This window comes from Mustelus asterias, chromosome 1 (assembly GCF_964213995.1).
Source record: "Mustelus asterias chromosome 1, sMusAst1.hap1.1, whole genome shotgun sequence".
Lineage (NCBI taxonomy): Eukaryota > Metazoa > Chordata > Chondrichthyes > Carcharhiniformes > Triakidae > Mustelus > Mustelus asterias.
Genome location: NC_135801.1, coordinates 21,136,888 through 21,159,881, shown reverse-complemented (window position 1 = coordinate 21,159,881; position 22,994 = coordinate 21,136,888). Strand labels below are relative to the sequence as shown.

Below are 22,994 nucleotides of genomic sequence, written 5' to 3'. Positions count from 1 at the left end.
TCCGACCCTTCTGCACTAAGTGCATACTCTGCAGGCCATGGCTCTGCAAGTAGACATCCAAGTACTTCTCAATGGGGTGAGAGATCCTGCCTCTACCATCCTCTCCAGCAATGAGTTCCATGCCTAATCACCCTCGGGTGAAAAATTATTCAGTGTCTCCCCTCTAACTGTTCTACTAATCACTTCAAATCTATGCCTCCTGGTTTTTGATCTCTCTGCTTAGATAAATAGTTTGTCCCTATTTACCATATCTAGCCCCTCATAATTTTATATAGCTCAATTAAGTCACCACTCAGCCTCTTCTGTTCCAAGGAAAATGACTATAGACTACACAATTTTTCCTCATCACTAAAATTTTCCACTCCTGACAATGTCCTCATAACTCTCCTCTGCACTTTCTCCAGTATAATCAGATCTTTCCAATAACATGGTGACCAGAAAAGTACTCAAGCTGTGGTCCAGCAAACAGTTCTAGTGTAACCTAACTACTCTTGTATTCAGTGCTTAAGCTGGTAAAGGAAAGCGTGCCATATGGTTAGCACTTTATCAATCTGCCCTGTTACCTTTTTAAGGATATATGAACGTACACTCCAAGGTCTCCCTGTTCCTGCCTTTGCATCCCCTCATTACAATATATTCCCTTTCCTTGTTGTAACTTCCAAAATGCATACCTCACACTTCTCTGGATTGAATTCCATTTTCCACTTTCCTGCCCAACTGACCAGACCATCTGTATCCCCCTGGAGTGTAAAGCTTTTGTCCTCGCTGTCAGTCATATGGTGAATTTTTGTATCACCTGCAAACTTCTTTATCATGCCCCCTACATTTGAGCCTAAATCATTAATATAATCTACAAAAAGCAAGAGACTGAGCACTGAACCCTGCAGCACCACACTGGTAACAGCCAGTCACAAAAAAAACATCAGCTATTATCCTTTCGTTCCTGTCAAAGTTATGTTTGTATCCAATTTGTCACTTTTTGTTGGGTACCAACAACTTTTGCTTTTTTGACCATCCTGCAATTTGAGACCTTGTCAAAAACCTTGCTAAAATCCATGCAGAGCACATCCACTGCATTAGTAATTGCTGATTTTCTAAGAGAATGTTTACTTGTGCATAATTTACTGATGTTTCATGTTTGTACTTTCCATTTTCTCTCTGGCAGCCTCATGGCACCTCTTATAACAGAATATGACAAGCAGCTGCAAAAACTGAATGAACAGTTGGATTGTCATCGTGTAAGAATACTTGAGCCTTATTATGTTTTGAAAAGTCATGATTTATCAGCGATCAATTTTATAGCAACACTTATTTTCTTAAATTAACAATAGATTCATATGAATGAAATGAAGTTAAAGCTTGAAGAAGTTGTACGAGAGAATGAAAGGTGAGGTTATCCTACTTTTAAGGTTAGGATTATTATAAAGTCTATTTCCTGTAGCCTGGTGCTGAATGCTTCATTAAGTGGTGATGTGGAGATGCCAGCGTTGGACTGGGGTAAACACAGTAAGAAGTTTAACAACACCAGGTTAAAGTCCAACAGGTTTATTTGGTAGCAAAAGCTTTTGCTACCAAATAAACCTGTTGGACTTTAACCTGGTGTCATTAAGTGGTGCCAGAGCGTGACGGCGACTTGTGAGCTGTGCCCAGCATACCCTCTAATTCTATCTTTCACTCTCGTTCTGTGCTTCTAAAACTGTATTCTAACTCTTTTAAGCTCCCTAACAATGACGGTAACACATTCTGCATCCTCTCCTTTCCTTCTCAATGTATGGTATGCTTTGTAAGCGCGCAAGAACAATACTTTCCACTGTATACTGATACATGTTGTAAAAATAGCTGTTCATACCTTATTCAAAAAATAATGTTCTATTTTATATCTGGTACAATTACAATTGGCTGTGCTGTAGGTTGCATGTGGAATTACACGAATCCATTGAAAAACAGTTGGAGTCCCTACCTTCTGGTGCAGATATAGTTGACGTTGACTTTATGGAAGAAGAAGTGGTGAGAAACCTACAGGAGCAGTTATGTATAACCACTAAGGTAGGTGATTAGGAGCAAAGTGACATACTATTTCACCTGCAATACTGCTTGCAACAGTATTTTAACATTCAGAATCATTTGTTATAATTATTTATAATACTTTGTATGGTCATAACAATATTGAAAGAGGGGTCAGGGGTTTGACTGAAGCGTACAGCGTGGTCTCAGGATTTAGTCACCTGTCAGGTGGAATGTACCATAGTTTTTTTTTAAAAACCTTTTAAAGGATGTGGGTGTGTGTTGCTGGCTCGGCCAGCATTTGTCACCCATTCTCGAATTGTCCTTGCGAAGGTGGTGGTGAGCTGTCATCTTGAACTGCTGCAGTTCGTGTTGTGTAGGTATTGTTAGGAAGGGATTTCCAGAATTTTGACCCATTATTTTGATTCCATTAGCTTAGAAGTGCTAAGCTAAATACAAATGAAGCAGTTTTTTTTACAATAAACTGGCAGTTTTCAAGGTTATTTTTCTCATGCTATTTCACAATTTACCAGAATTACCAACACTGAACTGACCCTGGCTGCAGATAATGTGCTCTCTCCCATCACTGTGTGGTACTGTATTCAGCCCCATATTAACCCTATATGTACCAGACTCTTATACTATACCTCCCCCCACATCCTTATCCAATGCACTTCAAGTAATTATACTTACCTTGTGCATTACAATGTTATTACTATCATACACTTACATGGTTATTACTACATTATCACTACCCTATTCCCACCCCCTTCCCCTCCCATTGAATTCAAAGGTTCGGGCTGTCTGGAGTCCTTATAACCATTCCATATCTTGTTTGCAATACTGCCAGAAGAATAATAGGCTTTTCTGCTGGTTCTTCCTGCAGGTTTGGAGGTTGTCCTGGCATTTGCGTATGTTTTCTTCATCATCATCATCCACTCTTTTGTGTGGAACCACACTTAATCAATTCAGCTATTGCACTGGTTGATGGTTGCTACCCTAACAGGTTTCTTGCAGGGTGGACAAACATTGTGCTTGTCTCCTTATAATTTCTTTTGCTTCTTCCATTGTTGTATGGATCATTGTGATGTCCTCTGTGGCGGAGTATGAACATTCCTGTGACAAAATAAGGTTTATTGGTACGCACAGCTCTGTATAAATGGCTGTTAGCAGGTTCCAGTGTTTATTTTGCAGTCTTTGCCTGTTGGGAGTTGCAACCTATGTTGGTTGTGTATTATCAACCTGCTATACCATTGTTGGAGGTTGAGGCTCATCGGACTGCTGGTTGCCCTCTTTTACATCCTCCACCCTAAGTGTCTGGTTACCTCCTGGGTCGTTGGCTGGTCTGACCATTGAAAAGCTTCTGGTATCTATAACAAGAGAGGATAAAACTGCTCTACAAAGAGAGAAGACAGTTCAGAGCTAAAGTCCTATTCGGAATACCTTTTGTTTCACTTGGGTACTCGGGAACTTGCAGTTCTATATGATTAACAACAGTAGTTGTCATGACATATTCTGCCTTTTTGAGGAGATCCAGGGCTACATAAGCATCTCTGCTCAAGAGAGAGAAAGGCTGCTTATGGATGATGCACATCAGCTCAAAGATTAGCTTGTCACCTTATCTTAATGGTTTCAACATCATGCCTATGACTGGAAGTCGGATTTATCCAGACCCTAAAGTGGCCTTTTAGCCATGATTCTTTGTCCAATAGGACCTTTGTGCTGGCTCCTGTGTTTAATACAAAATTTGTTAAATGGCCATTGACTGAAATGTCCACATTGCAAAATGAGAGACCACTCACCCAAGGCCCTCACCCAAGAAGCATGACTGTGTGTCTTCTGAGCTTGCAGTCTCAACCTGATAATTTTTGGACCTTCTGTGTGTTTCAAGAGTTTTTATCTTGCTCAGTTTGCCATAGTGTCCAATCCTATTGCACTAAAAGCTTTGGGCTAAATGTGCAGAACATTGGTCTTGCCTTTGGGGCACTTTGCTTCATAGCGTTGATATGGTTGCTCTGCTGGCCAGTTTGAGTATGGCTTACTGGAGTGTCCCTGTGTCTTTGCTTAACTAGCTAAACTGTGGATTGGCCTCTGTAGCCGGTTTAGTTTCTGACCTTAAAATGCTTCTGTGCTGCTCTCTGAGCTTTGACTTCCGAATTATCGAGATTCCCTTTTTTGTAGGGTTAGATTTTCTTTTGCTTGCATGAGGTCAGAAAGTGCATTATTCGCTCTACTCCAACCACAATTCTGTCTTTGAGATTAGATTTTAAGTCCTCGTACTTGCAACCTTGTCATCCTGTACAGATCATTGATGAATGAACTGACAGGTTCTCTTGACTGCTGAAATCGTTTGCTAAATTTGGCTCCTTTGAGTATTTTTTGCCTCTTATATTAAAATAAATGTCAAATGATTTAAGTACTTCAAATTCAGAAGATGGTTAATTGATTCCCTGTCTTGTATTAATATCGTCCACAGTCAGGCCGACTGGGTAAAGCAGTGCATTAACCTGCTGTGCTTCTAACTTTTGTTTGAACCTGCTGAATCTTGGGATTCTTTGCCAAAGTCCCCAATTATGTGATTGATCTGGGTCTCAGATTAGTCTGAATTGATTTAGAAGTGTGGAATTCTGATCATTGGTTACATTTTTTAAAGTATAGGTTCTGTTTTTAAAAAATTCAAGATGGTGCTCACGTTCATTTGAAGACCAAGGATATAGAATCCTACAGTGCAAAAAGAGGCCATTCGGCCCATTGAGTCTGCACCAACCACAAGCCCACCCAGGCCCTATCCACATATCCCTACATATTTACCCACTAACCCCTCTAACCTATGCATCCCGGGACACTAAGGGGCAATTTAGAATGGCCAATCAACCTAGCCCACACATCTTTGGACTTGCACCTGCCGGTTTTGTTGGGCTTGTGCTGTGAGGGGCGCGCTCACATTCAGTTTTGAAAAGATTTTAAATAATGATTGTTTGGATTGACTAGCTGTTGTTTCAGTGCTGTGCTTCAGGGTCACGAAAGCATTGAATCATGTCCTTTGCTGGTCTTTAAAGCTGATTCTTTAATTGTGATTTTTCTGAGTTAATTTTTCTTTTCTTGGAGTGATTGCACATGACACTTTTTTCATGAATCAGATTTGTCCATTGGAGCTTTTGAACAGCAATTTCTAACCACTGAATTACAGCTAAGTCCCACCTTTACGACTTCCTTGTTCATGATTTCACTCACCTGCGCTTTACACTTTGTATACTGCATTGTCCATAATGGCAGCAATGTTCGCACATCCGTGTTTCTTTCTCCCTCTCTCCTCTTTCCCTGGGGCTTTTGGCTGGTGTTAGTTTGTTGATTCAGGTGGAAAGAAGCTTCCGAAAACAGTGGTTGACGTTGCGGTTCATCTTTTTGCCTATGCTTTCTTTTAAAGAAATTGGCAATTGAGGTTTTTTTTTTGGTCAAATTATTATTATTTTGGGAGCTGAAGTATTGCCCAAACAATTTTGAAGTCTTTAACGATGTACTGTATTGCTTAGAGGCTTTCCTGTTTGTCTCCAAGTACTGCACCACAATTTGTTGGAACATATCTAACTAAGTGCCTTTGAGAAACATGTTCCATGTTTGCGATTTCGCCGTTCGAGGTTTTGTAGGAACACGGTAGCACAGTGGTTAGCACTGCTGCTTCACAGCTCCAGGGTCCCGGGTTCAATTCCCGGCTCGGGTCACTGTCTGTGTGGAGTTTGCACATTCTCCTCGTGTCTGCGTGGGTTTCCTCCGGGTGCTCCGGTTTCCTCCCACAGTCCAAAGATGTGCGGGCTAGGTTGATTGGCCAGGTTAAAAAAAAAAATTGCCCCTTAGAATCCTAAGATGCGTCAGTGAGAGGGATTAGCGGGTAAATATGTGGGGGTAGGGCCTGGGTGGAATTGTGGTCAGTGCAGACTCGATGGGCCAAATGGCCTCCTTCTGCACTGTAGGGTTTCTATGATTTCTATGATAAATCCTGTGAATGGCAGGACTTTACTGTATTTAATATTTTTCTTGGAACTTGCTGTACTCTGGAGTTTTAAATGATTTAGCTTGCCCCTGCTTGGACAGCTGACTCACTTTGGGATCTGAAGCCGGATTTGCAAAGGATATTCAATGGAGTCTTCTGCTGCAGTCAGAAATTTTAAATTTCTGCCTCCAGCTTCCAAGCCTTTCTTTAGAGCCTTACCTGGTGATTTTTTTTCCTCTGTCCCTCTGCTTCTGGAGCTTCCTTTCAGGTCAGACTGCTTTGTTTTTTTTTCTGTCTTCCAGCATTTTAGTTTTTCTCTTTTTCTGTGACTCCTTCACCATGTTGTAGGGTATTGAATACATTTGGTAGGTCTGATGAAGTCTTCACAGTCAAATGTAGGTTAAATGCAAGTTGTTATAGACTCGTAGATTTACAAATATTCAGTAAAGAATACAAGCTAGGAACTGTGTATACCATGCTTGCTGGTATACACACCCCTGTCCAACATTAAACTGACCCAGGTATGGGTCATGTACTCTCTTACATCACTATGCGGACGATAGTGTACTCAGTCCCACATTAACCCTATGTGTGCCAGACCGTTATGCTACAAACCTCTGGATTACTAGGACAGCACCATAGCCACTAATGTTTTTATGATTGTACACTTGTATAGTAAGAGGACCATGTATCATTAACTTAGTTCTGAATGTGTTTTCAAATGGAAAAGACTATCACATCCATGAGTTTTTTTCTGTAAGATCAAAACTAACATGTTTGATTATGAAATCTGTCTGCTTTGCAGTGCAACTGTGCTATTGCCACATTCACAAAGTGGAAAGCCAAGTATTACTTGGCATTAACATTTCTTATTTTGATGATTCCTCACTCCCAATCACATTCACAGTGAGGAAGATTAAAGTTCATGGCAATATTATTTGAAGATGGAATAGCATGTAGAAAGGATTAAATTGCTTTACCAAGATTTCGGCTTAGTGTTCTATATAATTAACTGTCTCTGATTTCTGATAATCAAGTGTTTTTTTCTGCTTTCTGATAGTGCCTTAAAAACTATAAGAACATAAGAAATAGGAGCAGGAATAGGTCATCTAGCCCCTCGAGCCTGCCCTGCCATTCAATAAGATCATGGCTGATCTGATGGTGGTTTAGTTCCACTTACCTGCCTGCTCCCCATAACCCTTAATTTCCTTATTGATCAGAAATCTATCTACCTGTGACTTAAACATATTTAACGAGGTAACCTCCACTGCTTCAATGGGCAGAGAATTGCAGAGATTCACTACCCTCTGAGAGAAGAAGTTCCTCCTCAACTCTGTCCTAAACTGACTCCCACTTATTTTGAGGTTGTGTCCTCTAGTTCTTGTTTCCTTTCTAAGTGGAAAGAATCTCTCTGCCTCTACCCTGTCTAGCCCTTTCATTATCTTATATGTCTCTATAAGATCTCCTCACAGACTTCTAAACTCCAACGAGTACAGGCCCAATCTACTCTATCTCTCCTCATAAGCTAACCCCCTCATCTCCGGTATCAACCTGGTGAACCTTCTCTGTACTCCCTCCAAGGCCGATACATCCTTCCGCAAATAAGGGGACCAAAATTGCACACAGTACTCCAGTTGCGGCCTCACCAGTACCTTGTACAATTGCAGCAAGACCTCCCTGCTTTTATACTCCATCCCCTTCGCGATAAAGACCAACATTCCATTTGCCGCCTTGATCACCTGCTGCACCTGCAAACTGAGTTTTTGCGATTCATGCACAAGGACCCCCAGGTCCCTCTGCACAGTAGCATGTTGTAATTTTCCACCATTTAAATAATAGTCCATTTTACTATTATTCCTTCCAAAGTGGATAACCTCACACTTGTCAACATTATACTCCATCTGCCAGATCCTCGCCCACTCACTTAGCCTATCTAAATCTCTCTGCAGACTTTCCGCATCCTCCACGCAATTCGCTTTCCCACTCGTCTTTGAATCATCTGCAAACTTTGTTACCCTACACTCGGTCCCCTCCTCCAGATCGTCTATGTATATGGTAAACAGTTGAGGCCCCAGCACCGAACCCTGCGGCACGCCACTAATCACCAACTGCCAACCAGAAAAGCACCCATTTATTCCAACTCTCTGCTTCCTGTTAGATAGCCAATCCTCAATCCACGCTATGTTGTCAATGAGGGGAAAAGTTAGTTATCCTGTGTGATGCAGTGATGAAAGGATTCAATTTAGAAATCTTGAATTTAGAGGGAGGGAGCAGGTTAAAAATAGTTTTAGCACAGACTCAAAGAAGAGAAATTATATGATATCAAGCCTACTATTTTGAAGTTTTAGATAAATAATTAAGTAAAAACAGTGAATTCTCAAAAAAATGTACATCACTGGACCTGAGTGAGCACAAAAATGACAATGCATCTCTGAAATTTCGGGTGGCACTTAGCTTAAAGTGAAACCAAACATAGTGTGATTTACAGTCCATAAAATGACATTCTACATTTCCTTGCTGATGGAAAATTTACTTTGCACTTTAGGAAAAAGACTTGGCCTTGGAGTTATGGCAGTCAGTTGCACAAGCTTCAGATCGAATGCAGCAGATGTATCAAGATCACGTGTCAGAGACTCAGAATCATGCCTTTGACCAACAACAACGGAATGTATGACATCCCCAATATTTTAATATATTTCATAGAGTTGATCGAACATTTTCCTGATGTAGAAATATATCAAGAGCTTTGACTTGTATTTTTTAAAAATGAGACAGGATATTATTAAGTGGCTGCTAACTAGTGCTTGATAAATTTAAGTGCTTCTGTGATTCATCAGCAAATGCATAAATCTTTGGTATTTTTGTTTCAGGAACGGTTGGCCCACTTACAAAAGCTTACTCAGCAGCTTCAAGTGACCAATCAAAAGTTAAAAATGGTAAGGCAAAACATCTGGAAAATGCTCATGTAGTATTCAACACAACCTTTGATTTCTCTGAAGAAGTCATATGGACTCAATGTTGGCCAGAACTATTCGGTTTTGAGTGCCCCGCTGCCAACGAGAATGTAGAATTTGGAACTCAGCCAAATTTCCGTTTACAGCGTCAGGACCACAAAGTTCCAGCTGCAGCCAAGGTTGGAGAATTCCAACCATTTACTCTGTTTCTCTCTCCATAGATGCTGCCAGACCTACAGAGTTTATCCAGCATTTTCTGTTTTTACTTCGGTTTCACTAATGAACTCTGAAATAATTCTGGAAAATGTTTTGGTTCGAATAAATTTTTAATCAATGAATTAAATTTCAAGAGCTTGTGAGTCACCAGCCAATTTAACCATTTCGGTGTTTATATTTTCTTACCCAAAGTTCCAACCCAGCCCTTAGTATAAATATTGGGCTGAATTTGCCATCCCTGCAGCGGTGGATGTGGCGAGCCAGCCAAAAGTTCATTGACTTTGGTGGGACCGGAAGATCCTGCCGGCAGCAGAGCTGGAAAATTCCAGTGTTTATCTCTCAGCAGCATTCTGCAGCCCCACAATGCTCAGAACTCTCTTTCAATTCTGCCCTCTTGTGTATCCACAACTTCAGTTACTATGCCTTCAGCTATCTTGGACTTGAGCTCTCTTCACTTCGCCATTCTCTCTTTAAGATAATTCTTAAAACCTACCTGTTTAACCAAAAGTTTGATCACCTGTCCTCTTTGGTCAATGTCAGATTTTTGTTGGATTACACTCCTGTCAAGCCCTTTGGGATGTTTTACTACAAAAATTCAAGTTGCTGTTGAGCTCAAATTCTTGCCTTGCATTTTATAGCAGAACTGAGAAAATGCTATATGTTAGATGTGACATTAAACCAAAATCCCATCCGTTTGCACAGGTGTCAGTGAAAGATCTCATAGCATCTTTTTGAAGAGAAAATAAATCATCTGCCCAGGAAGTCTGAGTGTCTTCATATATGAATTGCCAAATGTTAGCATGTAGGAACAGCAAGTAATTAGAAAGCTGAATGGAATTTTGGCCTTTATTGCAAGGAAGGTGAGATGAGTTGAATCCTAGGATGAAGGGATTGCCTTATAAGGAGAGGTTGAGCAGACCTATACACATTGGAGTTTAGGAGAATGAGAGTTTTTTTGACTTATTGTCACATGCATTAACATATAGTGAAAAGTATTGTTTCTTGCACGCTACACAGACAAAACATACTGTTCGTAGAGAAGGAAAGGAGAGAGTGCAGAATGTAGTGTTACAGTCATACCTAGGGTGTAGAGAAAGATCAACTTAATGCGAGGTAGGTACATTCAAAAGTCTGACAGCAGCAGGGAAGAAGCTGTTCTTGAGTCGGTTGATACGTGACCTCAGACTTTTGTATCTTTTTCCCGACAGAACAAGGTGGAAGAGAGAATGCGTGAGGTCCTTAATTATGCTGGCTGCTTTGCCGAGGCAGTGGGAAGTGTAGACAGAGTCTATGGATGGGAGGCTGATTTGCGTGATGGATTGGACTACATTCATGACATTTTGTAGTTCCTTGCAGTCTTGGACAGAGCAGGAGCCATGCCAAGCTGTGATATAATCAGAAAGAATGCTTTCTATGGTACATCTGTAAATGTTGGTGAGAGTTGTAGCTGACATGCCAAATTTCCTTTCGTCTTAGTTAATCTTATTGAAACATAAGACCCTGAGGGAGTTTTACAGGTTAGATGCAAAGAGGATGTTTTCCCTCGTGGGGGAATCTAGAATTAAAATAAGCAACCTTCCATTTAAGACAGACATGCATGTATTTCTTCTCTTAAAGGGTTACTAATCTTTATCGCAGAGAGCAGTGAAGACTGTGTCATTGAAAACGTTCAGGGCTGAGTTAGACAGATTTTTGATCAACAGGGAGTTGAGGATTATGAGGAGCAGACAGGAAAGTGGAGTTAAAGCTGTAATCAAATTAGGTTTAATCTTGTTGAATGGCAAAGGATGCTTGAGGGAGCAAACAGCCTACTATTGCTCCAACTCCTTACGTTTTTATATCTTGGTCAACATTCATAGCTAAACCAACATTATTGACCAGACTAATGACTCATTGATGTCTTTGCTGTTTGAGAGACCTTGCTGTTTACAATTTGCCTACAAAACAGTAAATGGACATCAAAAGTAATTTGTTACTTGGGAAATGCTTTGGGGCATTCTGTGGATGCAAAGACACAACATAATGCAGATTTTTTTCCTTTTTATAGGCTACTGTAGACAGCACTATTTCTTCCTATTTTATGCCAACAAAAGTAGAAATGGGCTAAAGTACTCAATATCAATATTATCGGACATTTGAATTGACTTTTGTTTTGTGCAGCGATAGTACAATGTTGCAAATGCTATTAAAAGCTACATAATCTTTTGCTATTAAAAAAATTGAGAGCTCCTAAATTTCAAGATAACTGCTTTAGTGCTGTTTTTGTTATTGCTTAATTCTGATGACTGGGGACGATTCTCCCAAAAAAAACTAAGTGCCCAACAGGCGAGAAAATGGGAGATTTTCCTGTCCGTTTTTTGTGCATCACATTCATTCAACTAAGTACACCCAGAGTGCCAGAGAGAGAGTGCCACAGGGGGATTCACACTGGTAAGTGGGGCCACATTCTACTGGACAGGCTGGCATCAGCGTGCTGAGTGGACCCCGCTCCCCCATCGCTGACCTGAAAATATCAAAGAAAACATGGCCTGGGAGATTTGCTATCGGCTGGACGCTGGTCTCGAGTCCCACTACAGGCCCCCTGCTGATGTCTCCCAGCCCGCTGCGCTACTCGAGCAGCGCAGCTAGCCAGGAGAATCACCCCTGATATCTTTGCTACATCTACAAACACAACACTTTTTTTAAAAAAAAAAAATAGACAAATGCAAGGCAATTGTGCTTTTATTTTCTCTGTTCTCGGCTATTAATCCACCATATGAACCTGGAAATGCATAATGTAGATTTTTCTTCCTGTTTCAGACTAATCAGCAGATTATGAATACAGTGACTGAGCAGAATTCAGAACTGGAGCAGCACCACAAAGAGTTGAGGTATATGCAATTGTATTGTGTTCCATCACATTCAGAGTCAAGTACAAACATTTCATTACAAGAAAATACGACAGTGAATATTCACCAGTATTCAAAATATGCTGGAGTTACCCAACAAACAAATAAATATGTTAAGAGGAAAAACCACAAATAACAGAAATGCTGGAATTGCACACAGTGTAAAATAACTTGAAATTTCAGAGATGACCTTTCATTGCGATCATTAACCACTCTATCTCTTAGAGGCTGATTTGCAATCATTTTTTGCTTTTATTTTAAATACAAGTGAGTATACCAAATTTCCATTTCACTAGCTTCTTCCAAGAATTTCCAAAGATCTTTTCTCAAAATTGTGCATCAGTTTCTGCACGAGTTGGGTTTTATTCCACACTGGAGGCATTGTTCTGCAACCTGGAGAGTATTTTTGACAAAATAACCACAGTGAAACTGGGGTTTGCATTGGGCACTTGTCTATTTGTTGGGGTTAAGGTTAAAAGTTCCCAGCAACTGCTTCCTGTATTGGGGGAGGGAGAATTACCACTTTACTGCATGAACTGTCAAACTGATCCAATTATATCCAAATCAACTAAATGAATGCAAGTGGAGGTTTGTCCTCATGGTGGGGGTTCCACCAACTGGCCCTAAAATGGGGAGTGACCCCTCTTTGGCCTTCTACAGGACCCAGCATCCCTTTTTACAGGGAGCTAGGAAACTAATTAACTGCCGTTGGTGTTGCTTGCCCTATTTAGGATGCCTGCCCAACCCTACTGGAGTTGTCAGCCAATTGGAGGGCTGGCAACTCAGCAGTCTCAGTTGCACTATAGGGAATGGTGATCACTGCTGGGACTGCACCTGGGAAAAGCAGGAAGATTGGTGCACTCCCAACCAGGTAAGTCAGCATTTCCCAATGAGCTGGAGGGGGTGGGAGAGATGTGATATCAGGCTTTTCGTAACACTGTTCAATGGAGTGCTTTAGTTTGGTAACTGGTGAAGGACATCGTTTGATGACTTTTAAAGTAAGCAAACCATATTTCTAAGCAAACTGTATTTCTTTCTCAAACTATCTAGATCCAAGTCATAAACCTATCATTTACCTCTGACCCCTCAATTATCTGATCCTTCATTGGGCTTGCTGTGAGCAGTGCAAGATTCAGCTCTTGAAGCTTGGATTGTTCTTCAGCTAACAAACTTGTGAAGATGTCGATAGCTGTGTGTGTTCTGGATGCCTGCGACCATTCTGAGAATCATCTAATTGCATCGTACACAGAAATGAATTGTTTGGCCCAACTGGTCATGTCAATGTTTGTGTCTCACATAAGCCTCCTTCCACCTCTCATTATTTAACCTTATCTGCTGAACCCTCAATTCCTTCTCTCTTTTCCCCCACCCTCCATATATTTTTTCTTCTCTTTAAAAGGTGGCACAGTATTAAGGGCAGCATGGTGGCACAGTGGTTGGCACTGCTGCTTCAGAGTGCCAGGGACCTAGATTCGATTTTGGCCTTGGGTGACTGTCTGTGTGGAGTTTACCTGTTCTTCCGTGTCTGCATGGGTTTCCTCCGGGTGTCCCGGTTTCCTCCCACATTACAAAGATGTGCAGGTTAGGTGGATTGGCCATAGTAAATGCACAGGGATATGGGGATAGGGCAGGGGTGTGGGCCTGGGTAAGGGGCTTTTTCGGCGAGTTGGTGAAGAGTCAATGGGCCAAATGGCTGCCTCCTCCACTATAGGGATTCTATGGGATACATCTATGCCATTCGCCTCAATTACTCCTTGTGGCAGTGAATTCCATATTCTAAACACTTTCTGTATAACCATTTTCCCTGATTGGATTTAACCCTGTTGGATTTATTAACAATCTTGTATTTATGATTGCTGCAGTATAGTCTTCCCCACAAATGGAAACATGTGTATGGTATGTATTTTCACAGAATCCTGTAGTGCTGAAGAGGCCCTTCAGCCCATCGAGTCTGTACCGATGCATGAAAGGCCCTGACCTGCCCACCTAATCCTACTTGTCAGCACTTGGCCCATAGGCTTGAATGTTATGGGTTGCCAAGTACTCATCCAGGTACTTTTTTTAAAGGATGTGAGGCATCCTGCCTCCACCACCCTCCCAGGCAGTGCATTCTGGACCGTCACCACCCTCTGAGTAATAAGGTTTTTCCTCAAATCCCCTCTAAACCTCCCACCCTCCCTTTTAACTTGTGTCCCCTCATAACTGATCCTTCAACTAAGGGGAACAGCTGCTCTCTATCCACCCTGCCCATGCCCCCTCATAATCTTGAACATCTCAATCAGGTTGCCCCTCAGCCTTCTCTGCTCCAGAGAAAACAACCCGTGGTTTTGTGGAACACGGTTAGTTAGTGTTTGGTTACTGCGTCGGTTGAACATTAAAGTTTCAATAAAAGCATACCTACTCGCAAACAAGATGTATTAATAATGCCAATTAACATTAATTCTGGTCAATACATGGTAAAGTATGTGGGAAACAAGCTAATAAATGTACTTATTGTATCGTATGCCAATATTTGTCACCTTGTGATTTCTGGGCCAAGTTATAATCCAGTTGACTGATGGATCAGACTCGATGGCCTGAATGGCCTCAACCTGTTCATATGCTTTTAACAGAGAAATGTAAAGCACAGAAGTATTATAGCTGATAAGATCTATAATGTATGTTTTTAAAAATGTCATGCCAAAGTGTAGCAAAACAGAATTTTAACTCCATAAATGAAATTTGTGCCTGCTGCAGCTCCATCTAGTCTCCACAACAATCATCTTTGATAATTTGATGCATCCAGACATGAGCAATCCCATAGATAACTTGTTCAATTAATAAGAAACACCTGTTATTTGCATGAATCCTGTCATTAGCAATTCAAATCAGTGAAGCAAGCTGATCTAGGTTCAGAAGTTACCACCTGCTTCTTTAATTAAAAATGGAAAAAAATTCTAAATCTATGCTGATACTGGAAGAGGTTGTGACCCGTTCTGCTCACTCGCTTACAGCTCTATCAGTGTTAATAAGGTAATGAACACTTAAAAAGCAAAAGTTTACAAAGATTTATTGGATTAATAAGGCATTTTTGTCATTTTCTTTGCACGCCTCAAAGGGCTTTACAAGCAACTTTTGAATAACGATCAGTTTCTATGTAGACAAATATGACACCTAACACATGCAGTGATGTCCCACATCGGTAACTGAGATGAATAATCTGGCAATTTTTTTTCAATGGTCTTTGTTTGAATGAAGAATATTGGCCAAGCTGCTCTTCTGACAAAGATCATTAACATCCACCCGAACAAGACCTTGGTTTATCATCTCATCCAACTAACAGCACATCAACAATGCATTGTTCCCTCAATACTTAAAACTGCACTGTCAGTTTAGATTATGTACTCCAGTTCTAAAGAGAGGCTTGAACCCATGACCTTTTGGCTTAAAGAATGATGCAGTCAATTGAACCAAGTTGATGTTTACGAACATGTATACAAACATACAAATTAGGAGCAGGAGTATGCTACTCGGCTCCTCGCACTTGCTCCACCATTCAATAGGATCTGTTTTTAATTTCAACTCTACATTCCTGCCTACCCCTGACAACCTTTCATCCCCTTGTTGATCAAGAATCTATCTAGCGTTGCTTAAAAATATTCAACAACTCTGCTTCCACTGCCTTTTGAGGAAGAGTGTTCTGGAGACTCTCAACCCTCTGATAGAAAAAAATTCACCTCCTCTCTGTCTGGTATGAGCCACCCTTATTTTTAAACAGTGACTTCTAATTCTAGATTCTCTGACAAGAGGAAACATCCTCTCCTCATCCATGCTATTAATAGCAGGAGCTTAAAGGTTTTGATCAAGTCAACTCTTACTCTTCTAAACTCTAGTGGATACAAACCGAACCTTTCCAATCTTTCCTTCTAAGATAACACACCCATTCCTGGTTAGTCTCCTAAACCTTCTCTGAACTGCTTCTAACACATTTGCATCATTCCTTAAATAAGGTGACCAATGCTCCAGTTGTGGTCTCACCAATGCTCTGTACAACTGAAGCATAACATCCTTACTTTTGTAATCAATTCCCCTCGCAATAAATGCTTAATCAATATAATCAATCCCCTACTGCACAAAACAGAACTTGTTCAAACTTTCGTTTGTGCAGGAAAGCAAAACTGGACTTGCGAACAGCAACGTTGAAGGTGGAGGAAATGAACAAAATGATGCAAAGGATGCAAGAAGACATGCAGAGAAATGTACGTAAATGTTCACCACTTGAGGTAGAAATTTGGCTGTAGAATCTTTATGTATCTGCTTGTTATCTCAAATAAGGATACTTCTGCAGAAGAAAAGATTGCATGTTGCAGTCTTGGATTTCTTACTTTAAGCAAAGGCTGTTCCTCAGAATGCAGTGCTCATCCCTGTAAGGTTTCCTAAGCGACAACCATAATTCAGATATTTTTATTGCATAGGGGTGAAATGAAATATACCATGACTTCATGTCAGGACTGAATAACACCCAGACATCTGGCCCATTTCTAACCTCCAGTTGTCAGTATGAATAGGACTAAACTGCACAGTTACCTGCCTTCAGAAATATGGTAACCACTTGCTTAGATTTTCACATACATTATTGAGCTGGCTCAGTTCTTCTTTATGTTTGAACAAATGTGAAATGCCCTCAGACAACAGAGTTAAGTCACAGCAAGTGCAGTGGGTATGTTGAAGTTTAACCGTCAGTATCTGTTATACTGATGCGCACTGAGGTCCAGCTATAAAACTGGCATGAAGTGAGGATCCAAGTGATTGATTTTCTTTGTTTTAAACTGAATTTGAAGGATTCAAGATGGTGATAATTAACACGAGAGCTGTAAAATTATACCACTCCTACATCCTTGGTGTCTACTAATAATTATGCTGTTTGGATTTTTACAGTAAGAAGTCTCACAACACCAGGTTAAAGTCCAACAGGTTTATTTGGTAGCAAATACCATAAGCTTTCGGAGCACAGCTCCTTCGTCAGATGGAGTGGATATCTGTTCTCCAACAGTGCACAGACACAGAAAACAAGTTACAGAATACTAATTAGAATGCAAATCTCTACAGCCAGCCAGGTCTTAAAGGTACAGATAATGTGGGTGGAGGGAGCATTCAACACAGGTTAAAGAGATGTGTATTGTCTCCAGACAGAACAGCTAGTGAGATTCTACAAGCTGTGGGGGTTACTGATAATGTGACATAAATCCAACATCCCGGTTTAGGCCGTCCTCGTGTGCGGAACTTGGCTATCAGTTTCTGCTCAGCGACTCTGCGCTGTCGTGTGTCGTGAAGGCCGCCTTGGAGAACGCTTACCTGAAGACCTGAATGCCCGTGACTGCTGAAGTGCTCCCCCACAGGAACAGAACAGTTTTGCCTGGTGATTGTTGAGCGGTGTTCATTCATCCGTTGTCGTAGCGTCTGCACGGAGATGCATAAACATTTTGATTGAGAGCAGGGAGCTGCAGAAGCCTGTTTGTTCCTGTGGAATGTTTGTTGCATCTCGCCAAGGCCATCCCCACACCCCCACTTTTGCCTTCAAACAACCACGCAACCTCAAACAGACCATTGTCCGCAGCAAACTACCCAGCCTTCAGGAGAACAGTGACCACGACACCACACAACCCTGCCACAGCAACCTCTGCAAGACGTGCCGGATCATCGACACGGATGCCATCATCTCACGTGAGATCACCATCTACCAGGTACACGGTACCTACTCTTGCAATTCTGCCAACGTTGTCTACCTGATACGCTGCAGGAAAGGATGTCCTGAGGCATGGTACATTGGGGAAACCATGCAGATGCTACGACAACGGATGAATGAACACCGCTCGACAATCACCAGGCAAGACTGTTCTCTTCCTGTGGGGGAGCACTTCAGCAGTCATGGGCATTCAGCCTTGGATCTTCAGGTAAGCGTTCTCCAAGGCGGCCTTCACGACACACGACAGCGCAGAGTCGCTGAGCAGAAACTGATAGCCAAGTTCCGCACACATGAGGACGGCCTAAACCGGGATGTTGGATTTATATCACATTATCAGTAACCCCCACAGCTTGTAGAATCTCACTAGCTGTTCTGTCTGGAGACAATACACATCTCTTTAACCTGTGTTGAATGCTCCCTCCACCCACATTATCTGTACCTTTAAGACCTGGCTGGCTGTAGAGATTTGCATTCTAATTAGTATTCTGTAACTTGTTTTCTGTGTCTGTGCACTGTTGGAGAACAGATATCCACTCCATCTGACGAAGGAGCTGTGCTCCGAAAGCTTATGGTATTTGCTACCAAATAAACCTGTTGGACTTTAACCTGGTGTTGTGAGACTTCTTACTGTGTTTACCCCAGTCCAACGCCGGCATCTCCACATCATGACTACGTTTGGATTTTAGACATGGGTGATTAAATTGGATACTTATACCCGATAAGTAGTGGAAAATAGTTGATTCAGTTCCTGCCAATTCCAGCCATGGTTTGTAATTTAAAATGCACATGTTGAGAGTTGCACACTGCCACAAAAAAGTATACCTTTTCAGATTTTGATTTGCATTCCAGCAGATACTGCATCCTAAATTTCCATTCAGCAACAGCATTCACTTTCCATTTGTTCACCCCTTCCACTTGTTCCCATACTGTAACCATCTGTTGTTCCCAACCAATAGCTGTACATACATCTGTCATGTGCAAATAGACCCTTGCAACTTATGTTTGCAATTTTAAATAGAAAAGCACTACATGTGTGTACTTATTAGTATCCGTTTGGTGGAGTGCTGACCAGTATAAATGGATCAGCTCCACCCTTCTGCCTATGCAGGTTTTATTGCTGGGTTTGAATTCTAGCTTTGTTAACTCAGCACAAACACAAATGCTGTTGAAACATCTTGATGACTCAAAACCACATTTCAGTTCATGCTCTATCAACCAGTGTAGACCTGCATGACCGAGAGTTTACATAGGCGGTTTCAAATATTAGTGCTAATGGAGGAAACAGCTATCTGTTTTCTTTCCTGTATAATATGTTGTGATTATAATTAGTAACTGCACATAATATATAGACTTGCGCTTTTGTTAAAAATAATTGTGCTTATCTTGGATCTGTGTGGTTTTCTCATCATCTGTAGGTGGAGGATGCTGCAGCTGCCCTGAGGAGAGAGGAAGCCTCCGACAAACGACTGCAACAGTTACAATCTGCTATTGCTCAGTTTGAAGCCAGGTATTACATAATCTTGCAATAAACCGTTCTTTAACATTCAGTTTCTGTCCCTAAGTTTGCAAGCCCATTTTTCATCGAGGAGCTTTGTTAAAATGTATTCGGAGTTAAATATATTTTATTTTTATAGCCAGCATTAGGGAGTTGCACACTCTCAACAAGCATCTATTTTCCCAGTTGTAAATGGACGGGCACCCTTATATTGCTGCTATAGATAATGAGTTAAGGATGGCACACAAATTAGCATGGAATTACTATCCTACTGCCCCGCCATCCTTGAACTATCTGCTTCAGTCAACAAATTGAGAGTATGGGCTAAATCCACAGGTAGCAATCAGAGTTACTACACCAAAATACAACTGTCAGTTCTCAGCTTTTCGAACCTTATTATTTTCAGGTCTGTTCATTACTTCAAACAAAGACGAGTAACTCAATAATGGTGTTTTAAAGCCTCCACTTGGCATACAGCTAAGAGCAAACTGAAATATTATACAGTACAGTACATTAACCACAGTGATAATAAAGAGGGCCAGACAGAAACTAAGTGAATTAGATATGCCTTTAATGTTGTACAAGCTTGAAAGCAATTATAGGTGTTTGAGAGTGGGAATTCTTTGGCACACATTATTGAACACAGATTATTTTACGTTAATCTCCATATCAGATTCTTCACTTGATTATTAACAACAGGTCACTTGATGCGGTCGGGCAAGTCAATTACTCTGTCACTCAAGCCTATGTATCAGCTTTCAATGATTAATTACAGCATCTGATCAGCTAACAATTTGCCATCTCTCTTCTTTAGAAGAGATGTAGCATTTTTGGAAACCCTATAATAATTTTGTACCAAACAGCAACTTTATTTTGGTGTTATTGGGTTACTTTATTTTAAAGTTTATGTAATATGATTAATGTCTAAATCTTAGGAAATCAATTTTAAAAGTAGATGTTTTACAACACCCGAAGATTAACAAAATCCTTTGGAGTGGCATTGTAAGTTGTTTAGGGGAGTGTCCAACCTTTTTGTCTTCTGGGCTGTTTAGGTGCACACTGGCACCTCGGGGGGCCTCGTACAAAGTTTAAATTCATGTTTGAATTTGTCTCAAATTGCTGATGCTCGGTGTTCTGATTTCGGACTTGTCCACCAATGAGGCTGCAACTAAACTGAGAACTCTGCTTTCCCACCTAAAGGCTCACAAAATTCAAACAGAGTAAAGCAGCCAATAAGATGTGTAGACCAGGTGGTCACGTGGATGCTGCATGACACAGGTACATAAGGGGTCATGTGTCAATAGTGCTGGAGTTCTCCCCAGAGCAAAGACAGACGCACAGCATGTAAAGGCTGCTCAGAGTTAACAATAAACCTTTATTGTTCTAAGACCTTGGTTACCAGTCATTGAAACCCAGCACTTCTGCATGGTGTCAGGCGTTGGCAGAACTTCACTGCATCAGCCCACTCCTGAGTGACAAAAACACTGTGGACAACAGGGCAAAGTTTGAAAAAGTGATATCTTTACTGCAATCAGACAAATCCAAGAAGATACAGGCATACACTTTATTAAAATTAGCCATCAAGAAATTTGAATCTTTTATTTTCCAAATGGAGGAAGAGAAAGAGGACCCCAAGATATTGTTTAAAAAGATTTGCACGCCAGTAAAGACCGACATGTTGGATAGATATGTGTTTAATACTACCAACCAAAAATTATATTCAGTCATATTTCAGTCAAATCGTAGCAAAAAAATGTACATTTTGCACCCTCACTGACGTGTTCATGAGAGATCGCATTGCATGTGGAGTCCATAGTGATCTTCTCTACAAGCAGCTTCTTCACGAGAAAGATACAATGTGGCAATAAGCCGTCAGCATCTATGCTGTACAAGCAGTCAGAAAAAAGCAGCAAAAAGTTGAGGCGGCAAACAGAACTTTTTGCAATACAAGACATGTCCTGCCGCAACTGCAGTGGCCATCTTTCCTAGAACAGAATTGCATGTTTAGTGTTTGGTAAACGCTGCAGCAGATGTGGCAAATTGAGCCATTTAGCAAAATGTCGCAGACCTAAACCACCAGCAGTCTGTGCTCCAAGAAGGGTACCCTTAGCTATGAAGCAGAAGGTGAACAATAAGCTGTACAAGATGATAACACTGGTGTCACAGCTCCATAGACAAGGTCACAGAGTGGATTCCAGCAATGGTGGCTGCAGTAAAGAAAGATAACACAGTCAGTTGAACAGGTTGTCTCTGACATGCCCAATGCCAAGGTTTTCAGCATCCTGTATGTGAAATGTTAGCAAATGCTGCTTGAAGAGGTATCCTTAAAATTCATTATGTTCATGTCTCTAGTAGGTAAATACCATTTTCTGTGCATGTCCTATGGGATCTCCACTAGCAATGAGCTCTTCCGACAGTGCATGAAGCAACTCTTTGCAGGTCAACCTCACGAAATCATTGTCAATGACATCCTGCTCTGGGAGCCATACAATGCTAGAACATGATGCACGTCTTTGTTTAGTCCTTGACAGAATTAGGACCGTACAGTTGAAGCTCAACCCTGTTAAATGCAGATTTGGGGTACAACCACATTCCCTATGTTGGTCACTTACTCGCAGCTGAAAAGGTGAAGCCAGATCAAGACAGGTCAATGGCTATATGACAGATGTCCTTCTCTAAGAACAAGCAGGCTTTGCAGCTTTTTCTTATGACAAAGCATCTTTCCAATTTCATTCCTCGCTACAGTGAGGTCACTGGATGTCTTCACTAGCTCTTTCACCAAGCTGTCGAATGGTTTTGGCAGGAGTATCACACTGCTGCGTTCAACAGACTCAAACGGGTGTTATCAGCCCCTCTAGTGCTGCAATACTTCGACATTCGAGCACCTGTTGTCTTATCAGCAGATGCCTCCTAGCACAGACTTGGAGCAGTCTGCATCCAGAATGGCAGACCAATAGTGTTTGCATCGAGGACCACATTGACATTGAGACTCTTTACATCAAGATCGAGAAGGAACTCCTTGCCTGAGCTTTGGCTTGTCAGAAATTCCATGACTTCATATATGGTTGTTCCGCAAGTATTGAAACCGATCCTCAGTGACTGATAACTATTCTTAAAAAGCTTTTTCACAATGCGTCTGCATGGCTACAGCACATGATGCTCAAGCTGTAATGCTACAACCTCAGTGTCATCTATAAATGTGGTCAGGATCTGTATCTTGCTGATGCCTTTTCCTGAGCTATCCTGCCCACCACTGACCTGGCAGATCGTGAGGAGGACATCGACATGAATATAGAGGGCATTCTTCTCATTGAATCCAGAAACCCAAGGAGACCCAACAGGCAGATCTCTGATGCAGACAGTTTCATGATGTCGTCAGGAAAGGTCGGCCAGGTCCTCCAGGAAACTTCGCCACAAGCTCCACACATCCTTCTCCATGAGAGATTGACTAACCGTACATAATGGACTGATCCTGCGTGGCCAGTGATTTGTCATCCCCACCTCTCTGCAGAGGTACTATACCTAGCAACTCCACCAAGGGTACCCAGAGCTGGATACAGGGCAAAGGAATCCCTATATCAGCCCTCAATGCATGCAGAGATGGAGATAGAAGTTCCGGGTGTGCACTATGCAACGCACTCGAGCCACATCATGCCAAAGAGCACCTACGTGAGACCCTCAACCTCCCGTGGTCATTGATGGTGAGCGAGTCCAGAACTAG

General features: G+C 41.4%; 1 protein-coding gene across 2 annotated transcripts in view; it reads left to right on the top strand.

Moving 5' to 3' along the window:
• Nucleotides 1–22,994, top strand: part of sclt1 (sodium channel and clathrin linker 1) — a 101,704-nt gene that overhangs the window by 26,526 nt on the left and 52,184 nt on the right. For both annotated transcript variants that reach the window (XM_078210322.1, XM_078210328.1), the window contains exons 5-12: nt 1,166–1,238; nt 1,332–1,387; nt 1,911–2,046; nt 8,541–8,663; nt 8,866–8,931; nt 11,965–12,035; nt 16,201–16,291; nt 19,194–19,285. In XM_078210322.1, coding sequence (XP_078066448.1) covers nt 1,166–1,238; nt 1,332–1,387; nt 1,911–2,046; nt 8,541–8,663; nt 8,866–8,931; nt 11,965–12,035; nt 16,201–16,291; nt 19,194–19,285 — 708 coding nt within the window. The remainder of the gene's footprint in view (nt 1–1,165; nt 1,239–1,331; nt 1,388–1,910; nt 2,047–8,540; nt 8,664–8,865; nt 8,932–11,964; nt 12,036–16,200; nt 16,292–19,193; nt 19,286–22,994) is intronic.